The sequence below is a fragment of the Silurus meridionalis genome, chromosome 25 (assembly GCF_014805685.1).
Source record: "Silurus meridionalis isolate SWU-2019-XX chromosome 25, ASM1480568v1, whole genome shotgun sequence".
NCBI classification, from domain to species: domain Eukaryota; kingdom Metazoa; phylum Chordata; class Actinopteri; order Siluriformes; family Siluridae; genus Silurus; species Silurus meridionalis.
In genome coordinates, this window is record NC_060908.1 from 3,067,563 (window position 1) to 3,092,944 (window position 25,382).

Below are 25,382 nucleotides of genomic sequence, written 5' to 3' on the forward strand. Positions count from 1 at the left end.
TAGGGGTCCCCACAGCAGATCATCCGCATGTTTGATTTGGCACATGTTTTTACGCTGGATGCCCTTCCTAACGCAACCCTCCACATTTATCCGGGCTTGGGACCGGCACTAAGAGTGGCTGGGGTTGGTTCCCTGACCGGGGATTGAACCCGGGCCGCAGCGGTGAGAGCGCCGCATCCTAACCACTAGACCACCAGGGATCCAAAAAGAGTTTGAATAAATTCCAAAAATTTTGAGAAGCGGTTTTTGTTGAATTTGAATACAAATATCTCCCTTCTATGAGACTGTGGTGCATTCAGTCACAGTCAGCTCGGAATATTTGGTTTTACTTCATCTATAATTATTTACTTCAATTTTATTTGTCCATTAAATACTTATGGTTCTTCTTCCTATTTGTAACTGCAATTTTATTTTATTTTGTTTATCGATGATCCCACTTTTTTTTTACTACTTTGCCTTGTTTTTTGTCTGACTTGTTTGATCTTTGTTTTGTTGTTAAGGTATTGGACTTTGGATCCAAAGGTCATGAACCAAGCTGCCACCCCCGGCCCCCTTTGCAACGCCCTTAACCCCATAGTTGATCAGTTAAAATCAAATAACTGGAATCTGTGATTTTTACCTTGTAATGGAGTAAATTTAGCAGTAAGGTATTATACTTTTACTCAAGCATTAATTTCAGGTTCTCTCCACACACGTCCCTGAGAATGACATGTGCCTTTAGAAACGATAAAGTATCAGAACGAGAACGTTAAAGCGACCCTGTAATTCGTAACGCAGCAGACACGACACTCCGTGTGAGAATTCACTGATGACGTCGGGTGTTGTTTGAATGGCGCTTGTTTGAACCGCATGAGGTAAATCGGGTCTTAATGCAGTGGTACAAAACTGGAAAGTGGAAAGAAAGGGAAAAAAAAAACAGCCTGAGCATATTGCGGGCGCTTTTACTTTTGAACCCCGTCGACTTTCCGCACTTTTCATCATCCAGTTAGCGGCGAACCCACCCGAGAGTTCACGTCCCCGCCGTCTCCATTGTCAACCAGATTTGACGGCGGCGCCAACCAATCGTAGTTGTGTGTGTGTGTTTTTCAGTCCTGAAGGCCCATGTATTTTTTCTTCGCTCTGAACGAGTGGCTTATTTCATACTGGGCGGAAAATTACCTCGGTCTCTCTGGACCTCGACTCTATCAGCGTCCCTGCTTTCCGTCGAGGAGAAGGTCTCGCTGTGGGCTGAACCTTGTTTTTCGAGTCGAGTGCTTGTTAGAAGTCGCAGTGTCACTGAAGTTAAAATGTTTATTTTTATGCCTGTGTTATGAAAGACTCTTCTCTTTTTAACCCCTCCTTTTTCCACGCTTACGTCCTTGAACGATACCTGTAAATATTCTCCCTCGTCCTCAGAGAGGGTTTATTTCTCGTCTTGTTTTTCGGATTAATAACATGAGCTCAATGCCGGATTCCAGAAACGTAACATGGAATCCCTACATCACACACGCCGCTTAACTCGATAGTTACTGCTTTCAAGCTGCGATCAATAATGGAATATATGTGAGAAAGGGCACGAGGAAGCCTCGTTTGATGAATGTGGAGGAGGTTAGTGCCAGGACGTGAGCTGAATCTTTACGCCGTGAGCTGCGTGACCGAACGTTAGGCCCGTTTAAAGGCACAATCAAGTTGCATTGTGTGTGTATCTATGAAACTAGCGTACAAGCTGGAACACGCATTTGATTCCTCAAATCAGGAATACATCAGAAAAATCGTGTGGAGAAATGGGAAATTACATTACTTGTATTTATGTCTGAAACTGTGTCTAATGAACGGAGACCAGTCTTCAGGGTCTTTTTTTTTTCAAACCAGCTTGAAAAGAGAGCTTTATAGGCAGTGTTGCCAGTTGCACAAAATTTCCTCCTATGTTTACTTTTTGTATTTAAATATATATATAAATATTAGTATCATCTTCATCTGGACCGACATTCCCTCCCTCCATGACCTGTACACATCCGGTGTCAGGAAACGTTATGGAAGGATCGTAAGGCACCTTTCACACCCTGAATACAGTCATGTCGTAATGAAATCCTAAGGGACACCATCACACCCTGGATCCTGTCTGTACGGACTGACAGACTCCAAAACAGCTTTTTCCTGGTAACCACAATTCTGAAGATCTTCGCATAACCACAATCTCTACTGGACTTTTGTTCCTCGGATCCGGAAACAAATTCCTTGTATGCTCACACTTACTTAGCCAATATCATAACATGAATGCAAGTAAAGAAGAAATCAATCTTTATGAATATGTACCATTTCTCTTCCGAGGTGCTTTTATCACAGAAATCTGGCAACCCTGCACATAACACAGGTGCCTAATTCACAGCGCATTAAATATGGAATATATGTATATCATACTCAGATACATTGCAAGCATATGTTCATCAAAATTCTCACTTGTCAAAGTCAATATTTTATAAGTTTTAGGGTTTGTTAAATTAAGAAATGGATTTTCCCATCAAGCAAAAAAATTCTAATTTAATATGCTATAAATGATGTATATAGACTCATCTTAAAGCTGCTTTTTAATTGTTGAAGTTTTTTTTTCTTTTTGTTATGTACTTTATGCATTATATTTATTATTGAAAGTACGATTTCCTATAAATATCAGGATCATTATCCATTATCTCACTATGATTTGTGTAAGTTGAAATTGTACAGGTCGGCAATTCCAACTCATTAGAGGTCAACTGTGGATTTTACCGATACTGATGGCTAGGTTGGATCTGGAACTGGAACTGAATCATGAAAATGTGCAGAATTTAATAAATATGAATATATTCATTATATTAATAAATACTGAAGAAAATAAAAGACATGCATTCATTCTGAGACCCAAAAAATCAGAATACATAAAAAAGTTACATCCAAAATGAATAAAAAAGAAAATAAACTGCACATGGCATCAGTGATTCACCTCTAGAGGTCGCGCTCATACTGTATAACGCAACCAGGAAAAACTATCGGTATGGATTTTTGCCAACAGCTGATAGTTCCACCGATCGACTACAGGCGCCGATTAATAGAATTAATCAATGAATTCGTTGACCTCTAATCATCATTCTATTAAAAAAAAATGAATAGAGGAATCTATTACAGTAAAAATCAAGTACAGCAACAAGAAAAAATATATGCATAAAAATATAAAAAGTATATGGAGAGGAAAAAAGGTAATGACGTAATGTAGCCCTGTGTAAATCAGGGTAACAGTAATTCCCAGATATGTTCATAATTTCTTTTAGTTTCATATCATTATATTTTTCACCAAATCGCTAATTATACATGTTTCTATGAAATACCTGCAATTCATCAGCGTGTGCTTAAATTAAAAAAGACCACCCTGTATTGTATTTTAAATGGTCATAAACATGCATATTTCCAGTTTCGGCAGAAACCTGTAGCCTTCACCTCTTCCTGAAATGCACGCTTTCTATACAACAGACGCTATGAGAAACTCGGAGCATCCCATCAAGTCTGACCTCGTTAACTGGAACATTAGTTGGGAAGGATTTGTCCCAGCGTGTGATTCAAACCATCAACGGCTGATTGAAACCCCACAGCATGCACGCTTTAATAAACGAACGTGAGCTCAGGCTGTTATAACTCGTCCGGTGATGACTGGTGAGAGTGTTTTGAGCGATTATGGATTGAGCCATTTGTGTCAGCACAGATGTAGTAGCCTGCGTCGTACGGTGGCGCTCCCTCGTCGCCTCTTTTATAGGAGCAATCCATCTGATTCCATCTATTAACAACCTTTTCCCCCTAGGTAGCAAATGATGCACAAGCGGACAGTTTCATTTTCTGGTGAAAAATGAAAATGTTTTCTTTCTTAAACGTGCCCTCCCTAAGCATGATGCATGGCCAAAAACCACTCCGAGCTCTTCGCTTCGAGGTTCTGACTCTTTTAGTTATATATATATATATATATATATATATATATATATATATATATATATATATATATATATAATTTTTTTCTCCAGCACTCATCTCACTTTCTTTACCCAAGAATAGTCAGTAGCGCCCTTCAGACTCAAACGCATAGCAATAAGTAAATAGTTTTTTCAATAAGCCGCGTACACACGCCACTCCAGTGTCAGACGGTGTATAAGTGGCCGTCGTTCCCGCATGCCGAAAAGGCGGGATTCATTTCTTATGCAAATTCATTCACTGCACGCCGCCGACAGACAATGGAAGCCCATTTCGTCTCATAAACGCCACTTTATCAGCCGCCTCAGACCGAACGCTCTCAATACCGCCTTTGTGCTCTTCCTCACGCAGAGACGTGCCCAGGGACCCGAGTACACTCAAGGGAGGGAGGCAAAGTGCCCAACACGGCTCTAATCGAAAACCTGCAGCAGTCGGATGAAGGAATTCCAGCACATCATCTGCAACTCGACGGACTGATTCAAAAGGAAAGAAGGAAGGAATTTTCCAGATGCTGGACGAGTGTCAGCTTTTAAAGAACTGCTTGGGAGGAAAATATACTTTTTTTTCCCCAGACATGTTTATGTCCATATTGAGATATTTTGTATTATTATTACATTTGCAGCATTTGGCGGCCGCCTTTTTCCAGACCGACTTACAATGACCTCATTTATACAAGTGAGCAGTTGTGGATTAAAAGCCTTGCACAAGTGGATGTCGGGATTTAAACTCATGACCTTCCGATGAGAACTGCAGCATCTTAACCACTGAGCTACAACTTCATTATTATTATTACATACTTATAAATCTGTATAGAATTCACTGAGTAATAAATAAACCGAATAACAGTCACTGAATAAAAGTTGCAGTGGTTCGAATCCCTTACATGACAAAATGGACCAAACACGAACAATACCATGCCCCGTCACATCGGAATCAACACGCCAGAGAAACACTTCCCTCTCGTAGGTTTCAAACTTCTCGGGGTCCAGAATGTCGCTTGAAATGGTGGTAATCCTACAGAAAGTGCTTCTAAAGTGGTGGAATAGCTCTGCTTTCTCAAAAGTGCTGCTCTTGCATCTATTTGCTCAGACTGAAGCTTATAATAACTGCAAAAACTGCTCTTTTTCCTACCTCTGGTCCAATCAGGTTGCAGCTAAAATGGCATGCTATTGTCAAAATAAAGAAAAGAAAAGCAAAAAAAAAGAAAACAAAAGGTCACTTTCATGAAGGCTTGTATCCTGGAAGTCTTCTTTTCAAAGGGCACCACCTTCTGCTGTTCGCATGAGATCTCTGCAATGGTGCCGAAAATGGCGACCTTTAAGCCAGATCTATATCTTCATAAAAAGGACAAAGTCTGCAGCACCAAATCTGTCAATTGAGGGTGGGTGTGGATTGTTCTCCGACGATCATCATGCACAAGTTGATGAATTGTTTCGAACGTTTTTGGGGGTTGAGCTCGTTAAAGGTCTTCCTGATCTCTCTTCGTCATCCAGTGATGTTCTTCCACTTTTGACGCACACATGATGTACGCCGTGTCAAACGTCTTGGTGGCAATTTTGGTGAGTTTTCATGCAGAATTTCATGTTTGCCCAATCTCCTAATATGAGAAGTCCAACCTCTTAGACTTCATGTAATTCACATCTTGATACCAAATGGCGTGAAATATAAAATGCATCATACATCATACAAACTGCTAAATGTCCGAAGTGTATATATTTATAATCGACAAAAGTATTGGGACACCTGACCTTTCCAGCCATATGTGCTTCTTCCTCAAACTCTTACTTCAAATGTGCAGGCACACAGCTGTATAAAATGTCTCCAGGTCTTGTAGCGTTAAATTTTCTACGTGACACAAACCTGTTCCAGCATTACAGTGTGATGCCCCTGTACACAAAGACAAGATAGTGAGTTCTTGAGTGGCCTGCTATAGAGCTCTGATACCCCGCCCACCCCCCCACCCCTCTCCAGGTTTCTCACTTCACCTACACCAATACCTGACTTCACTAACACCCTCGTGGGTCCACAAACTTCCACAAGCACATTCCAAACTCTAGTGGAAAATCTTCCCAGAAGAGTGGAACAGGAAATGGGGACTCAATGTGGAGTGAGATGTTTAAAAAGCACTTGGTTAAGCGTCCACATACTTTTGTCCATAATGGTGGTAATACACACACATACACACTTTTAATCAACATGCACACATCCAGCCATGTTGAATCATTCATTATTATTCTAATCTCTTCCCCGTCAGTCAGTTTAACTTTAAGCTTTTCCTTATTTTCCGTGTTCAACTAATTTAGAAGGTGAAAAGTTCAAAATTCCACATAAAACTTGAATCCAGGGGTTTATTTTAGACTTTAAAGCCGATTTAGAGTCACTCAGAAGAATGAATGTGTAATCTTTACTAATCCAATCGGCCTACATAAATGAAACACAAAAAACATCCTTTAAATGCTTTTTCTACACGTTTTCTTTTGTCCCTCATAAAACAACAGGAAGGAGAAAGATCTGTGTTTTCTCCTGCACGCTCACCGTTCGCTTTAAAGTTAGAAACAATCAGCATGCTTCCTCTGATCCCTCCTTCATAAAAGTCCTGCTGTTACTGATCACACGGGAACGCTGGGCAGCTTTATTGCGGCTAACCAGACGCGTCTGCAATAGCACCCGAGGGCTGAACACCAATCACTGGCGCTCTGTTTTATACTCACCCTCGAGTAGATCACTTCCAGGGAGATGTTCTGGGGAGGAGCACTCGGGACTGTGGAGTGAGAAAAGACAAAGATTAGGACGTGTTAGGAGGGTTTTATTTGGAAGGAAAAAAACGTTTGGGGACGCGATATGAGAGAAAAATAATCACACATCATATTTTTGTAGATAGATAGATAGATAGATAGATAGATAGATAGATAGATAGATAGATAGATAGATAGATAGATAGATAGATAGATAGATAGATAGATAGATAGATAGATAGATAGATAGAACTTCTTTGTCATTGCATAGTACTGGTACACAGCAACAAAATGCCGTTTAGCACCTACGTAGGTGTTATTTTTATCCAGGTGGGTGAAGAGAGAACTGCATCCTCTGTCAACCTTTTTGGGTGATAGTCAAACAGGTTTGGGTCAAGTGTAGGTGGTAGACCCAATTTGAGTCCCGTAGGTTGTAGTCTAAAACCAGACTCTCTTTTCTTATTGTGTCTGCAGGAAGCTACAGCTCTACCTCTGCCATGTTAATCTGGATTGTACGTGACTCTCGGGACACGCCTCGGCCTCCGTCGCGTTGTGCTGGGTCATATTCGCATAGCAGCAGCGGTGCTAAGAGAACGCGGTCGAGAAACGGTTTAGCGACAAGAAATCGATCCACATATCCAATACTGGCTAAGTATTGCCCACTTTCTAAATAATAAAAAGTATAGTGCAATTTCTAATAATTATATATGAATAGGCAAAAACATTCAAAACGATTCACCCTGATACAAATGCTAACTTTGCCTTCGATGCATCACATCGTTAACTTTTATACCGATGCACAATAAATCAATAACGTAGGAAAGCAGTGAAAGCAGTGAAACCCTTCGAACCAATAAGAATTCAGCAGCGCCATAGAAATAATAACAGATTATTGCATGTATTTATCTGTATGACATCACCCAATAAAGCCTGGCCACACAGAACCTTGGGCCCACTCAATACCCCAAGCCTGTTAAAGCTGATATTGGATTAGCTTTTGGCCTGAGGGACCGACCTAAAGCACTACATTGGGAATCAATTAGCAAATAAAGCAGACATTAATACAAATACTATTGCGAGGTTTCCTGCCCTTTGATGCGGTTTGGATTGATCCGGTGACATGTGTTTACTGTGTAAGACGGGTCCAGGCCGGAAATACAATGACTGTAGGCTCGGAGAGATCAATGGATCAAATTGACTCGCTGAACGTGCAAAGATATACACATACATATACACACACATAAACAAGGGCACGTCTACACAAACACGCCGCAGACTTTTTATAAGGCTTTTTAAACGATGTTCAAATGACTTAAACATGTTTCTAAAGCCCTGCAGAATTGAAGAACCTGTGAATATAGAATATAGATTACGAGAACAAAGATTATAAAAATACAAATTCGAAATGACGAAAATCGAAAGTTGAAATTGGGAAAATAAAGTCGGAATCATGAGAATCTAGTCGAAATTACGAGAATCATGTCAAAAATATTTTAAGAATAAAGTCGAAATTACGGAACAAGATACAAATAATTTGAGAATAAATGATAGATGTCACTCCAGACAACTGTTTGCTCTCTGAATAATGCTATCAGAGCTCGGACGTACTGTACGCTTCGGCTGATCGTCTTGTTGTACGGTGAAGTCGGTTCCGATGAGCCACAGTCCAGATGGAATTGCATGGTGTTGATGTATGGAATGGTTGCCATATTGGTTGAGGATTTCTTTCACTTTCTACAATAAGTCTCCAAACTTCCTTGCTTAAAAACAACCCCAACCATTAATCTTCCACCTTCATGTTTGACTGTGGGGGTGAGGGCAGTCTGCTATTATCTTCTCTTCTCTTCTCCATCTTACACAGGATCTTCTGTTGGAGCCTTCAATGTCACATTAGAACTCCACAGAACTTTCCTTTAGTCATTCACTGTCCAAGTCCTGTGTGTTTTTACCTTTTACCGAGCTTGTTACATAGACACATATGGAACATGTATGTTTTTAAAAAACTTTCTTTCGGCTTCTCCCATTAGGGGTCACCACAGCAGACCATCCGCATGTTTGATTTGGCACGTTTTTACACTGGATGCTGATCCTAACACAACCCTCCCCATATATCTGGGCTTGGGACCGGCACTAAGGCTTGTGCAACCCTAATGGCTGGGGTTGGTTCCCTGACCGGGGATCAAACCCGGGCCACAGCGGTGGGGGCGCCGCATTCGAACAAGTATGTGTTTGAAAACCCTTAAAAAACGAGGTGATTCCTTGCTTTCAAATATCTACAAAACATAAATGAACGTTGCAAGAGGGAGGAAAAAGTGCTAAACAGTATGAAAACGTTAAGCGTTCAATCCAAAACAGAAATCGTATCCGTTCCAGGAAAGTCTCCAGTTTTCACATTGCCTTCTAGTGAAAAGATTTTACATTTTAACCACGTGAAGGATTTTCCCAGACCATCACACGCATTTATACACCGCCATTTGTTCCGACGCATAGCATCTCCGGCGCTTCTATTCGTTTCTAATTCGCAATTTACAATCGAATGCGCATCAGGTTAATTTTATTGTTCTGTCGGCCTTAGGGCCCTCAATTGCTCGCTTTAATTAACAAGCAGCATTTTCCTAACGAACTTCCACCTTCACCTGCTAATTGTTATTGTGCGACGGCTTTGCGTTGGACGTCCTTCTCCGAAATAATTACGGTTGCAGCGTGCAGACGGGGATTCTGCCGCGGCGTTCGTGCGCGCCGCTAGTGTTTACATATCCGGTGACTCTTCGGGGTAGTGTGCGTTTCTGACGAGGACAGCCAGACTGGTAATTACCTCATAGAAGGAAGTCGTAAAAGAAAGCGAGACGGAGAGGGAGTTGCAGCGTCGCACAATTTCATTAGTGAAACACAGGGGGCCTTTAATTAAGCAGGAAAATGGGAAAGGCAGGTCTCGCAGCTCATTTGAAGCGCTCGCTGGCGTTTCACTAATGAGAGCTGACAGACAATAAATTCCCGTAGCCTCTTAGTGCACGCTGAAGGTAATGCAAAGAGACAATCTGGCCGACAAACAAGTGTCAGGGCCACTGTTCCAAACAGAGCCAGGACATAGAACCGGAAGGGGAGATGGACTGACTGAAAATCGGACGGGGAGATGGACGGTGATTAGTTCATGAAGAAATGAAGGGTGAAGAAGCTGATAATGGAGAGAGTGAAGAGAGACGTGAACTGTTGAGTAAACAATAGAAAGACAGAACATAGATGTGTGTATGGAGAAATTGTATGACTGAAAAAACTATCGGATGAAGAGATAGACAGGGGAAGATGAAGAGTGTGATGGAGTATAAAATACGGCAATGGGGAGAAGTTTGAGAACAGCTGAAAATAAGATGGTGGAAAGATAGACTAAGATGAGTGATGAGAGATGAAGAGATAGGGGTTAGAAGATGAAGAGATGGAAGGAGAAAATAATAGGAAAAAAAATTATTGGGAAGAGAAGGAATGGGAGATCCATGGAGAAAAACATGATGGTGAGTTGGACAGAGGAGATGGAGATTAAAACGGGAAAATGAAGAGATGGATGGAGTTTGAGATACAGCAATGGGGAAATGTTTGAGGACATCTGGAAATAGGATGATGATGGAAAGGCAGACTGAGATGAGTCATGATCTCTGTCATGAAGGAACCCTGTATGAACATCAAAAATGAGGAGACAATGATTCCCTTCATATACAAGGTCTTTTAAAAGTATGGAAACACTTCGCCCTTTGGGGTTTTATAGACACATGCATGTTCCTTTCCATCCTTCCATCCATCCATCCATCCATCCATCCATCCATCCACCTAATTGACTTTAAAGTGGTGCATCTGGACATTTATAGATTTGATTGGTCAAAGTTGATCTTCATACCATTAAATGTCAGAGTTTGTTGCATATAAAGAAAAGGAACGTGCATGTGTGTCTGAAAAAACATTAAACTGGAGGTGTTTCCACACCTTTGACACATGCTGTCTGAGCAATCACATGGCCAAGTGCTGAAATGATACAAATGATAATGCAGTTGTTTTCATGTTTGGAACCCAATTTGAACCCAAGGTTCTACAAAGTTCATGTTTCGTGTGAAGTCTTGCTTTTTGAATGTTCAGGATCTCGTACGGTTCTTGCGCACTTTTGAACTCCTCTTGTACATAGTCCTTTCTGACGCAAACGCCAGCAAGCGCTACGTCTGTCACTACTTTGTATTCACTCCGCACACTACATTGGGCCTCATGCTGATAACGAGTCTTTTGAGAACGACACCTTGCGCTGAATCGATACGCATGACGTGGACAGCTCTTCAGGATGGACAGCAAAAAGAGGCAGGTAACATCAAGACGAAATCCAGATGGGGGGAGAAATGAAAGGAAGAATTATTAAGTAATGTGATTCAGCACATCTGTAGGAACCGTACTGAAGTGATGAGCACCTCTGGTAAACTTGATTTCTTCTTCTTCTTGTCTTTCTTGAAAGATTTTCCCTCACTTGGTCTTTTGATAGGGTGTTGATGGAGCTCGCCATCTCACACCAGGTGTTCAACCGGCTGGAGATATGATGAGTGTGAAGATTGTAGCTTCCATTGTAGGGCCATTTTTTCCTTCAAACTTTTCAACAAGCCCTCATGCCCTGTGGAAGGGGGCGGCGTCATCTAGGAAGAAACCACACCCGCCAGGATAAGGATTATTCATTATGGGATGGAGGCGATCAGAGAAAAGATATTCGCTGACGATTTGAAGTGATCCTGTATTTACATCTGTTATTTATATCTGTCATTTACATGTGTCATCTATCAGACACTTCAGTTCGACTCAGGAGCTATTTGTAAAGGAGAAATAATCAGTTGTTTTTCCAGGCGGAATCGTTTCCCTCACTATGATGTTTAGGTTTCTGATGTCAGTTCTCCTGCTGAAGCAAAAACACTCTTATGTCTCAGATGGCCTGCGGGATCACAGCACCTGAACTAAACTACAAAAAAGACCTCTCATCCAAATCACAGGCTGAGAGCGAGCAACAAAAATCAGCAGGAGGAGAAGTGGAGTCCAGCAGGAGGAGAGCAGCAGAACGTAGATTGATGGGGAACAAGTGCAGCAGCGTGAGCAGAATGCAGAGCGGACGCTTGTACTCTTTCAACTCCAAGAAACGCGAGGAGGAAAAGAGTCCTTTCTGAGTATTTACCCAAGAAAGCAGAGGGAAGATTAGAGCAAACTATTTGAATTGAAAGACAGCTTTCTTTCTCACTTTCCGTCTTTCTGTCTGTCTGTCTGTCTGTATGTCTGTCTGTCTGTCTATTTCTATCTATCTATCTATCTATCTATCTATCTATCTATCTATCTATCTATCTATCTATCTATCTATCTATCTATCTATCTATCTATGCCTAACTGATTCAGTGTCTCTCACACACTTTATCTGCGTACATGTCCGTTTACTGCTCTATCAGTGTGTCTGTATGTTTGTTTGTCTGTCTCACTCATCTCCATGTCTTCCTCCCTCTTGATAGAGAAGCAGTGATGAGACGAGCAGGTCGAATGTGTCTAGGCTGGATCATGGCCTGCTGTCAGAGTTGACTGAAGCCATGAGAAATCGGTTAAACCGAAGCCACTGTCAGTCTATGTGTGACAAATGTAATGAGACATCTGTTAATGCGTGATAAATGACATAATTAACATTCGCTGAACTTTGACAGAATTAGCGATATGACCTCTCCGAGATACGCCAGACACGAAGGTAAAACGCGAATGGATTCCGAACCAACAACGAAACAGGAATCGCTACAAAGCTTCATTTCTGATTTTTCAATTACAGATTCTAAATGAACAGTCTGCATATTCACCCCAAACTATGCTAAGAATTAATTCTCCATTTACATGCAAATCTATGTGCATATTAGGAAAGCTATTTAGTGTCAGATTTACTATAAAATGACAAGTTTGTGAATTCTATCAGGGTACATTAAGCCGGTCATAGTTTAGCATGTTCGCCAAATGTTCATTCAAAATGCTTGTGTTTTTAACAAGTACCAATCATCAACTGTTTATTATTTAGTTATACATAATGACCTGGGCAGGAACTGCTAGTTCTGGGCACGGAGGAGGTGTGTGATTGATAGATTTTGAATAAATGAGGGACTTTGTGTGATGCATTACCGTCAGAGAAGGTTGTGATGAGCATATCGTCTGTGGTGATGCCCGGCCCGTGACGGTTCAGTGCCAGGACACGTAAGGAATACTCTGTAAACTTCTTCAATCCTTCCATTCTGTAGCTCTGCCCAAGCACCTCTATGCTCTGATTATGGATGAGAGTGAAAGAGAGACAAATCGCCGTATTAATCATTAGCATCTATTATGATAGTCATGCTCTCTATTCTGTCCTGTTGTAGGCTTTTTGAATTGCACTATAGTTCAGGCTCCAATCCCACTTATTCCTATTGTATACATTTTGTCTATAAACTTTTCTGAGAAAGAGAGATAAAGATGGACAAATTGGAGGGGCAACAAGTGTCTGGCGGGAACGGCGAGAGGGCGAGCATGTTAAATATTTATCCAAGCTGATTTTCTCTCTCAGTTTTTCATACTAAGCTTTCTACTCTCCCTCTGCTCTTTCATATCAAGCGAACATAAGACACCCTGCACTCTGCAGAGACCAGTGCGAAGATCACTGAAGAAAGCATACGCCATGCTGTGCTGTAATTATGCCCTTTGGTGATAAACAACACATAACGGATCAGGGTTGAAATAAGTCGTGTTTAAAGGCTGCGAGTGACTGATCACAGATGCTGTTCGCATTCTTCAGATGCTGTGAGCACACCACAAAGCTGTGAACATGTGAACTAATCAAATCCCCAAATACCTGGAGATCGCTCCTCAATTTGTCACATCCACTCTGTTTTCTGTCTACATACAGCAAAGGATTATGGGAGTAAGAGGTTTAAAGCTACAGGAGAAAATCTTTCAGCTAATATATAAGCTCACGAAAAAACACAATGAATGTTCACATCATGTTCCTGGGTGTTGAAATTCTTTTTTGAATTGCCTCTAAATGTAATGAGGGGCAGGAATCCTGTCGAGTTATCAATCAAATGACAAATATTTATGCATCAGTCTTATATTCCTCTCAAATTTAGTCGAAAAATATTAGCAATTTAAAAGTCCTCTCAAAAAAAATCCTGTCAGTTAAGCTAAGAGCTCCTATTAGCTAGCAATGTAAAGATAAAGAATACCTATAAATTGTACTCAACACTTTTGTCCTAGATCTGGCCAAATTAGCTTGCTAGCCAGTAAAAATTTTAAAATAGATGAATATTTATTAATAGAATTCTAAATTCTCCCAGAAAGACTGTCAGATCCGGCTAATCCATCCCAGCTAGCTTGTCCTAAGAACGGTTCTGTTCACTCTTTATAGCTAGCTGACATAATAAACAATGATGATTATAAACTCTGATAAATTGAAATTCCTTTCTGAATCGTTCATTAGCCAGGTTGCTAGTTTTACTAATGTTATCAATATTTATGAGCACAATTCCAAATCCTGTGAGGAATCCTGTCAGGTTAGTTCAAGTTAGCCAGCTGACAGGGTTAAAAATGAGGAACATTGGTAAACATCAGGTCAGATTCATGTCAGAAATCCTGTCAGATTTGTTCATGTTAGCTACCTGTACAGCACCAAAGAAGAAAAGGACTCAAACATGTCTGAATAATTCTTTAAAATCTACTCAATATATTGAAAGACATAAATATGTTAATCAAGCAAACGCTCTACTTTGTGAGATATGGATATCGATGCAAATGACTTCATTCTTCGTATTTGGGGACGTCCACATTTTGTCTATCTACACTAGGATTGTTGAACAGACCTGCTCTTTTCCACTGGACGTCTCAGTCCACAGGAGCCGGTAGCCTTGGATGGGTCCGTTGGCATATGCCGGAGGATCCCATGAGGCCTGGATGGAGGTTGGGGACATGGCCTCGGCCTTGAGGTTCTCCACCGGACCAGGGACCTGCACTGCTCAAAACAAGCACACAGAGTTAGATTTAGGTCACATTTATAACAAACAAACAAATAATTGATTCTGTTTACGTTTCATAGCCAGCCAATAAATATAGCTTACATTTTCTCTCAAAAATCCTGTCACAATATGTCTGGCAATGTTGTGTTTTTATGAAAAACTTGCTCGCATGTTAGCCAGTTAAACAAAAAAACAATAAACAAAAAAAACCATATAATAAAATTGTCTAGCATTTTTTTTTCATAGATTATTTAAATGTAAATTTTGGTCAAAGATTGATATTGACAGCAAACCATACTATGCAGCCACGCCAAATTCTTCACATCAAATGGTTTTAGCTCGTGCTGCTGTTTCAATCGCTGCCTAATCTACAAAGTCAAGGTCAATTTGTTGCTCTTGCACAGTCAGAGCTAATGGTGCATCAGGGCCGTAAGCTGGGCTCCATACTGATTTATGCACATATTTAAGATTGTGGTAATCTTAACATTAGGGACGTTTCCATAGGAAAAAATCTGAGGTAATAAAGACACGATGAGAAAGAGAGAGAGAAAAAGAGAAGAGGCAAGAAAATGAAGCGCATGTAAAACAGCAAGCGTTTTTATGCAAAGTGCTCTCTGACTTGAAATGCATTTTTTTTTTGTTCTCAGTGTTTCTTTTGTCAGTCTATGCGTGTTCTCTCTGTACTGACTTAGAGCTATGGGTGAAAAGCTTGTCGGTGAGGTGTGAAGAAAAGGTCAAGCTGTTCAACATCTCCACAGAGCCTCATTAAAAAGGTGGAAAGCCAATGTCTGAATAAAACTTCCTGTATAAAAGGTCTATGATGGAAGCCAACACCAGGGGATTAGACATAGGAGACAGGGGCAAGGAGCCTTAAATAATATAATCTGAACCAGTGAAAAGTATTTACCGCAAATGAAATTCAATTATTGGTCATTTATGTTCAATTATTAGCATTTTTCGCTGTTCTTTAAAAACCAGCGTATTTCCAAGCATTTTATACATCTATATTTAAGAAATGATCTTTTAGACCAATTTTAGTCATTACTTTTATTTATTTGTCTGAACCTTTTGATTTACAACATTTTAGATTGAAAATGTTATTAAAATATAAAAACTACAACTTGACATTAAGGTCAAAATAACTTTTTTTTATTCCATGCCAAGTAGGGGACCTGACAAGAGTACAATAAAAATAGAATCCTGTTTGAGTTGTATGTTTGAGTTCGTATGTATCGAGTATGTGTCCTGTAACTGGAAAAATCGCATTCTTAAATATTTTCAAACATCCACATTTTTTGGTTGAACTATATTTTTTTTACCTATATAGTGGATAAACTACAAATAAAATCCTGTTATACCAAAAGTGTGTCTAAAAAAGGATGTATGTAATGTGTGTACATACATTCAGGCTGTGTGGAGAGCCGGATTTGTTCAGAGCTCTCTCCTGGCCCCAACTCGTTGTAGGCCACAACCCTGAAGATATAAACCACCTCGGGCTTCAGATTGTTCACGGTCAACTGGAGACTGTCCGGCTCTGTCGCGTTCACCGAACGTTCTCTGTAAGAAATGAGGAGTATCAATTAAAACACAACTCAGAGATCCTTAAAAGCATGTTACAACACTCCATCATCCAATTCCTGCCAGGTATCCTCCAATTCAGTGCTAACACAAACTAAAGGCTGCTTTATTTAAGAGTCCAGATTTTATGTACTGCATGATGAGCCGAGACACGTTTCAAGAAAAAAATGCTTTAGGGGAACTATAAAGAGAGCGTAATATACTACTGACTTACAGAACCTTTCTGCAATGCAGCAGCCAGATGTCTATAAAACAAAGAACAAAAAAAATGTGAATTGATGCCAAATCATGCTCAATTCATGGTTGTAGATGTTATGGCAGTAAATAAAAGTTACAGTTTGGCTGTTAATAAGCCTAGACTCTATTGTCACTGGCCTCACAAGTTTTTCTAATTTTAGAATTTTAGCTAGTTAATCCACTATCTCTCCTCGGCAGCGACGACTTCTAAAATACCACTTCAAATTCCACTTTGAAACTTTGATATGTCAGCTCATTAGCCAACTCCCTTAGAATTAGCGGTGAAATCTTCGAAAAATATATGAATATTATTTTCAAAGTTTCCCTCGGACAGCCTGTCAAGCTACATGCCACATACCTAGCACTATTAGTGAAAATTTGGAACATGTAATTTAAACATTAACTTGACATAAAACTCCTCAGAAAAATTCCACAACTGGAAAGATTTTGCTAAGGTTATGAATGCAGCTTAAATTTTTCCCTCAGAAATCCTGTGAAGCTAGCTGCCTGGCATTAGAAGTGATAAAGTTTCCAGTATTTATGTGTTTGGCTTCTGTAGATTAGCTCGGGTTAGCAAACAAAATGCTGGAAAAAACAACAACACGCACAATAATGAATCCCACTGACTTCTTCTTCTTCTAAAGTCTTCTCCTATCATGCCCAAACATTAAAGTGCATTATGGGTATCAGTACCTGTAGGGATTTGCTGGGTGCCGTGGAATTGCATAAACACCCTGGATGTTCTACTATGCTTTCTGACTACAAAACGAGTAAAAATGCTCCACGTAGTGCACTTTAGAGTCGATATATGCGTGACATGCCTACATTTCCATCTGCCACGTTCAGCCCTTGCTTTCTTTTCCATCTATGGACCCAATGTTGCGTTTTCATACATATTAATGAGCAAAATCAAAGAAATCCTTATGCTTTTATGTGTTTTTTTGTAAAAGTTTTTATTTAAATAAAAATGCATTAATTTCACTTTCGACAAACAGCATGCGATCAACCTTAATCGTAATTCTTGTTTTAAGGCTTATTGCAAATATTTGCAGCGCTTATCAGCAGTGGCTGCTGTCTCCTGATTATAAACTTGCTGCTTGACCTTAACAATGTTTAGTTTTTGTTTGTGAAAATTTTTCTTTTGAATATTAATGAAAGCGTTTTTTTTCCCTACCTGTTGACACCCTCCTGCGTGAAGAAGACTCCATATGTGAGGATGGTACCACGTGTTTCCACCGGGGGGCGCCAGGAGAGGCGCACAAAGCGGCTGGACACGAGCACGGGGGTCACGTCTCTGGGGAACGAGGGGAGGACGCCTGAGCTCGGGACAACTGGTGGGGGAGGAGAGGAGTAAGTCAACGAAGGAGTGTGGGGAACGGGAGGATCAGAGAGCTGGACAGCTGGAGTGCCCTCTGACCCGTTAGTCATATAGAGGGAGGGAGGGAGGGTGGGAAGAAGGGAGAGAGGGTGGAAAGAAGAGGAGTAGGAAAAGAATAAAGAAGTGAAAAATAAAGAGAAGAGAAGAGAAGAGAAGAGAAGAGAAGAGAAGAGGTACAGGGGCAAGGAAGGAAAACAAGGGAGAAAAGCCAGGAGGGTAGGAAGGAGGAATGAAAAGAAACAATAGGAGCGATGAGCAATGGAATGAAAACAAGAAAAGAGAAATAAAAAGAGAGAAAGAAACAGACCAGGAGGAAAAGAAAGAAGAAAGATAAGGAAGATCACAGACTAGAAAGGCTTCACTCATCAAAGATTAGGGTACTTAGACAAAGTCACAGAGAAAGCATGGAGAACTCAGCAAAAAGACACAGCCCACTCAGCAATGCAGCACACGGCGCAGGCGAGCATGCCGACATTAGCAATGAATGACGAGCGCGGTGGCGTGTTTGTACCCACAATGCACTGCGTTCACCGTAGCCCCTCACAATACAGAAAGGCCAGTGGGAACCAGACAGAAATGGAATGAGAGTTCGAGAGAATACAGATGTGCACCAGAATACAAGATGGATAAAAATGTCAGCCAAAGGAGAAGATTTCAGTTATTAGTGTTCATAAAAGCTAATCATATTAGCTCACTTGCTATGCACAACTCATCACCCCCCCTTGGGGCGCCTGGTACTACCATTTTACTGATATTATTAGCAGTAAAACTGACACGGTTTTCTATTTGGTACGATGTCAGTTGGTGGTATAGATATATCAAGTGGGGCAACAGTGATGCCGAGGTTCCTGGGTCCATCGGCGAAATATCTTCTCAGTGGTGGGCCAATGGACCATGGACAGACATTACAGTTTGTAGAGTTAGTGTGTATATGGCATTGGCGTTGAAACCCCTAGACTATGTTTTCACACCTGCAATGATGCTCCCTCAAGCAGACACGTCCATGTCAGATACTACCTTCACACACTAGTTCACACACTCTCGCCTGGGGAATGAGTGTTACGACCCAGCAAACACAAACTCTCGAGCTGTCTGATGTCTGGTGAAACAACAAATCCCACACGAGGTGGAGGAGCAGTCGGATAACAAGTGTGTCCACTCGAACTTAAACGGTATCTCCGCTAGTCCACACTGGTAAAGCAGACAACATTTACTGATGATGTCTCCTGTGACACTGTGTGACAGAGTTAGTCGAGGTTTGCAATGCTGCAATGCCCGCTTTGCACAATCGGAAACTGACGAGGAATCTCAGTAGGTGTCCATCGACAACAGATTTATACACTGATCAGGCATAACATTATAACCACCTGACTATTATTGTGTTGGTCCACTTTTGCTGCCAGAACAGTCCAGACCCATCAAGCATTGACAACATTAACCTCTTCAGCAGTTTGAGCTACAGGAGCTCGTCTTTGATTGGAACACAAATCCCAGCCTTCGCTTCCTACAAGCATCAATGAGCCTCGGCCGCCCATGACCCTGTCGCCGGTTCACCACTGTTTCTTCCTTGTAGTGCATTTGATAGATTCTGACTACTGCAGACCGGGAACATCGCACAAGAGCTGCAGTTTTGGAGATGCTCTGACCCAGTCGTCTAGACATCACAATTTGGTCCTGGTCAAACTTTTGCTTGTCCATTTTTCCTGTCCGTCAACTTTGAGGACAAATTCACTTTCTGCCTAATAAATATATCCACCCACTAACAGGTGCCATGATGAAGAGATTATCAGGGTTACTCACTTCACATGTAAGTTGTCTTAAAGTTATGCCTGATCGATGTATACCGTTGTATACTGTGTAGCTTGACGCTTCGCTTTAACGCTGCCCTCAATCCTTCTGGTTCTTTTCACAGTCGATAATAAGCAATAAACCCTTATAATATCGGCTGTTCAACCAAAAGTGTTTGTTGTACCCTCCAATTGCTGCCTCATTATTAAACACTAAGGTATTTTTTTAACGCAATCAGCACTACATCCTTTTTTATCGGCACCAGGTGGATTATCTAACCAGGTAATTTTCTCCACTTGTGCCAAATTATTTGCAAGCTGTTAAAAGCCTGGCCCAGCAAAATAAGCAAAAAAAGAATGTGCAGATTTCCAAGACAGAATATGACATCTGAATGTGGAAAAGTTCAACAAGCTTTCAGTCTTGCTGGTATAGAACAGGAATACGAAGTGACCACAATAGTTGCTGGATTTAATGGGAGGACTTAAAGTTGCTGGAAATCTCTTAGTTCAAGACATTATTAAGTATGGAGGCTCTGCTAAGTGGATCCGCAAAGTATATTATGAAATATGTAAAGCATTTTCAATGTAAATATGACAAGGATGTGCTTAAGAGTCCAGGCTAGAGATGGGACACAACTGTAGTGTTTGTCCAATTATGATTATGTCACAGCGCTAGCTGGAGGTAAAACAAACGGAAAACTGGATGCAGCCAATACAAACCAGCACAAAGTCTGCTTCACAAAGAACGCAAATGTCATCTTATTGTGTTTTCGGGTCCAAGAATCTATAAAGTACAGACAGGTAGGGCTAAAGAATCTATTGTCTTTTGTTGATATGCTTTATGGTTTGGTTACATATCTAAAGATTTCTCATGCATAGCCAAAGAATTGGGAAAAAAGTGAATTGATTTTTCATGTAGCGCTAACTTTCTGGCATTTGAGTTAGCTAACTGCTAGCTAATGACCAGAGACTAAATAATGAAAGGAAACTGTGTCATCTCCCTTTCTACAGTTTTAACAATTTTGCTGATTAATCAGCAAGGATGGTTGATTGCTGGAACTATCGGCTATAGGCTAAAAATTATAAATATCCAAAAAAATCGTTTTTATTTGTTTTTTGGGTTGTTTTTTCGTTTTTCTGGCTTCGGGTCTGCCACCTTTACAACAGTGGCCTCTAAAAGTGAATCACGGAAACCATGTGCTTCTTGTTTTTATGTGAGACTGTGCTGCACGGAGAATGCAATATTAAATTTATTATTCATAATTTATTAATTATATAATTCTATTGATTAGTTACTATATTCATATGTATAAATGCATATGCATTTAGCACATTTTTATTATTTAGTACTGTTTTTCTATCCTTTTTGTAATGAAGTTCAATACTATTTTGTTTGTTTTGCTATGTTTGTTTATCCAGTATTAAAAAATCAATTGATTAATCCATTATCGGCAAGTACGATCCACACTGGCTATCAGTAAAAAATCCAATATCGGTTGATTTCTACTCCTTGGACTCACTGACAGCCCAAAATGAGCAGAGTTAGCATCATGCTACTCTGCACATTATTATTTTATAATTTTATATTGTACTGAAACTGTAACTTATTTTATTGTTAAAGAAAAAAGCACTTTAAAATAACTTATTTGGCTAGAGAAAACTTTACAAACTTTATAGATCCCTGGAAGCTCGCTAAGTAAGGATTAGCCTGTGATGCTCGTTAGTGGGAGGAAATGACCGAGTAATTTAACAAATAGGTGACCTCAAAGTGAATGGATAAAAAAAAAAAAAACACAATCTTTGATTGAAATGAGGTTCTTCTTATCAGACACTGTTGTATGGCTCATGTACTTTAAAGTGCTTTGAAACCAATTAAGTACTTCAGGTTAAAGAGCCCATTAGTCACAAATGGTAGTTTCGACAGCCATTAGGCTTTTCTTCCTTCCTTCCATCTTCCTCCTTTTTTTGTGCTCATCATGAATATATATATAATCTCGTTCTTTCTCTGCATCACTACTTCATAAAGTCTTTGTATTGCTAAATGCTGTCTCATCTACATTACTCTGATAAACATATGCACACACATGTCCCCTGGTCTTCGTTTCCTTGTCTCAAATTAGAGCATGCTGAGGGAACAAAATATACAAGATGACATGAACAGGCTCGAAATGCAGCCATTTAGAGAAATGAGAATAGCCGGAATAGCTTCATTATTGTTCATCTGTGGAGAAAGAGAGCACTAGGTACCTGGATGAAAAGATGGCAATTTGTCCCTAATGCGGTAATGACAAAAAAACCTACTGCGTAAAATCGACTGTAATACGAACCAAAAACGTGTGGCATCGATCAAACGCTTCAAGTCATGTCACCTAAGATCACGTCGCAGTTCGAACTATAAAATATACCAATATTAGCATTACACTTTTGCCCGTCATGCTAACAGTTAAAATCATTCAGCAAGCCCTCCAACACAAAGTCGAGATCTGTAGTCAGGGCTACGTGTTGTCACGATTTCTCACAAGCTTGTGGCTAACATGGTGAAGCGTAAGGAACGCCGAAACAGCTTGTCTCGGGAATCCGTTCTGCATTTCAGATAATCAAAAACCAAAAGCCAGCTGCTCTCCATGCTGCTTATTTTCAAATGCCTCGTGCTTTCCTGTCTCGGGCTCCCTCTCTGAATCCGAACGCAAGCACAGGGAAAAAATGCTGCGCTGAGTGACAGTCGGAAATACAGGAGCACATTTAGGCAGCTTTTTATTGCAAGGAAAATATGCAGTGTGCTGAGATTTCGCAGCATTGTTCGCTTTCTGGGGTTCCAAATGAAAACCCAATGCGTTTTAGGTCAGATTTTTTGAAAGGTAGCTAGCACATGTTAGCATTGTGACACTTTAGTGGTTTTTCGAGCACAAATGACAAACTTTAACTTAATAAACTTTAAATATGCATGCATTCGTAGATAATCACAATTTTCACATCATTCAATTACATCACTGGTAGTTAAATGTTGCTATTACCATTTCTGACCAATCAGAATCGAGAATTCAGGAACTCTGTGGTGAATAATGGTCAATCCTTGATTCTGATTGGCTGGAAGGATCAAAGCATTAAATATGTAGGTTAATCTCCTGTCTAGATGACCAATGAAAGATCTGCCTTATACACAACTGTAAACATAGGGACTAGGGATGGTAAGATTTATGAAAGTTAATGATGTGATGCATCGATTAAAAAATTGCCATTTGTATATTTTTAACATATTTGAATCAGTAAAAAAACGATTTATTTATATATAATTATGAGTAAATGCGCTAGATTTTTTTATGTAGAAAGTGACCGATAATTTGTGAACCAGTATTTCATATGTAGATCGATTTCTCCTCGCTAAACGGTCTCTCAAGTGCGTTCTCTCAGCTGCTGCTACTTGAATATGACGGATCACAACACTACGGAGACCGAGGTGTACTAGAGTCACACAGAATACAGATTAACATGGCAGAGGTAGAGCTGTAACTTCCTGCAGACAGAACAGGAAACAAGGACGTCTGGTTTATTTCATCTTCCTTTCTTTTTTTTGCACTACAAAGGTTTGTTTCTGAAAGGGCCATGCGTTAGAAGTCCAGAGGCACTTATGATTTGCTGTCTGTCTGAATCAAAGAAATAAAAGCAAACTATCTGTACTACGTTGAGTTGCGGATCATCATATTTTTCCATTGTATCGTATTGTGTTGAATCGAATCGCACTGCACCGTAATAGGCATGAATCGAAATGTATAATATCGGTAGCTGCTTCATATGTATCTTGAATGTATCGTATCGTTGGCTATGTATCGAGATGTGAATAGCATCGGCCTCATTGAGTTCATTGAGGTCAAGACTTCCAAACCGCCTCTGCTGGGCCCCTGAGGAAGGCCCTTAACTCTCAATTGTTTAGTTGTATAAATAAGATAATTGGGAGTCACTCTGGATGTGGCGTAAATGTCAGTGTAAATTGTCAGGTGGTTATTCGCCTCCATGTGCATTAACATCCTGCACAACACACACACATTCTTAAAAATGCGCTGATTAATGTTCTGGATACTTAATATTGATTGATTTATGAAACCTGCTAAAACAATCAAACCTGCTAAAACAATCATTCTGCTCAGATTTTCCCAGAAGGTTTACTGTCCCTGACTGTGGTGTTTAGTGTTCGGTCCTGTTCTTCCTGCTCGTTTTTCTCTAGCTGTCAAGTTCTTGCCGACCTCGATGACCTCCCCATCGGCACGTCCATCGACAGAGCAGCAGGCAGGACATATCAGGTTATAACCTACGGCCATTATAGGTGATGCAAAAAAAAACAACTATTAATCTTGGGGTGGGGGGCGGGGCGGAAAGGGGGCAGATATAGATGAACATGATTACATTTTCCATCTTCAGAACGGTGCTGCTTAATCCGTCCCGCGGGATGCCTCTGAGGGCTAATGGGATAATATAAACTTTGACTTCATTTTGAATAAGGGATGGAAGGAGGGAGGGAGGGAGAATTTTTCAACCAAGTGTTAAAAAAAGGAGAAGATTAATTGCAGTTCAGCGGGAAATTCATGCAAAAATGCGTAATCTGGAATCTGTTAATGCTGGAAAAAAAGAAAAATCCACCCTGAAGCACATTTAATATTTTTATAATGAAATATAAGTGATGTGTTTAGAGACTTGGAACTGTTAATGATCTGCATCGCGGTCTTTCAGAAGAGAAGGAATGAAGTGAGGGATAAATCTCACTGAACCACTATCAGCAGGGCATTATGGGTACTGTGGGGTTTAAACAAGGGATCCCCAAACTTTTTATCTGTGAGGGCCACATCATTTTTCCTTTCTTTAACAGGGGGCCGGGTGGGTCTGCAACACAGAAAATTACACTGGCCGGAGTGAGTAGCAGTATTATTGTGGAGATTTTAAATGTATTTATTATGCCTTATAATGCTAGATTAGTTTGAGCATTACCTTTTAAAAGATATATAACCTGTTAAAAGAGCATTATAACTATTCTAATGACACTTCTTTCATATTTATTGCCACTGAAATCAAAACATTTGCTTGCTTATGCATATGCATTTGGCTGGAGGGTGAAACTAATAAATAATTATGTAATGATTAATAACTAGAGTTCGACTGGTAGTGGATTTTACTGATACCGATAGCAGGGTTGGATCGTACTTGCTGATAACCGATTAATTAAGCGAAAAGAAAAGTTTTCGAAATTTGTTATATTGATACTTTATAAAACAAAAACATAATCCATGTAAAACAGTACTGGATCATGAAAATGTGCTAAATAAAATAAATATATGAATTAATAAATCTAATTATATAATTAATAAATTACAAATATAATCTAGCGCTCTCTGTGCACGTGGTGTCAGTGATTTGCCCCTAGAGGCCGCTCTCATAATGACAGTGGACTGGAAGCCGGAAAAACTATCGCTGCCTCGACCTCCATCAATAACTAAAGGAAATTTTAGTTTGAAAGCCAACCTTTATTACAGATACTATATGAGTACTCTATACTATATGTTTTCCACCCACGGCTGGTAGTTTGTGGACCCCTGGATTAAACCAATAATCAAAGACCAAGTTCAGTGAAAGAAGTTTGCGCTGAAGATCATACAACAATTATAGAGAATTTCGCAATTCATTC

At 40.1% G+C, this 25,382-nt stretch overlaps 1 protein-coding gene across 4 annotated transcripts in view; it reads right to left on the reverse strand.

Moving 5' to 3' along the window:
- Nucleotides 1–25,382, reverse strand: part of dcc (DCC netrin 1 receptor) — a 241,742-nt gene that overhangs the window by 56,953 nt on the left and 159,407 nt on the right. For 2 of the 4 annotated variants that reach the window (XM_046839225.1, XM_046839226.1), the window contains exons 8-12: nucleotides 17,718–17,955; nucleotides 16,131–16,285; nucleotides 14,576–14,724; nucleotides 12,870–13,008; nucleotides 6,684–6,733 (exon numbers count right to left, since the gene is read on the reverse strand). In XM_046839225.1, coding sequence (XP_046695181.1) covers nucleotides 6,684–6,733; nucleotides 12,870–13,008; nucleotides 14,576–14,724; nucleotides 16,131–16,285; nucleotides 17,718–17,955 — 731 coding nt within the window. The remainder of the gene's footprint in view (nucleotides 1–6,683; nucleotides 6,734–12,869; nucleotides 13,009–14,575; nucleotides 14,725–16,130; nucleotides 16,286–17,717; nucleotides 17,956–25,382) is intronic. The other 2 variants (XM_046839228.1, XM_046839227.1) reach the window with 1 other exon arrangement.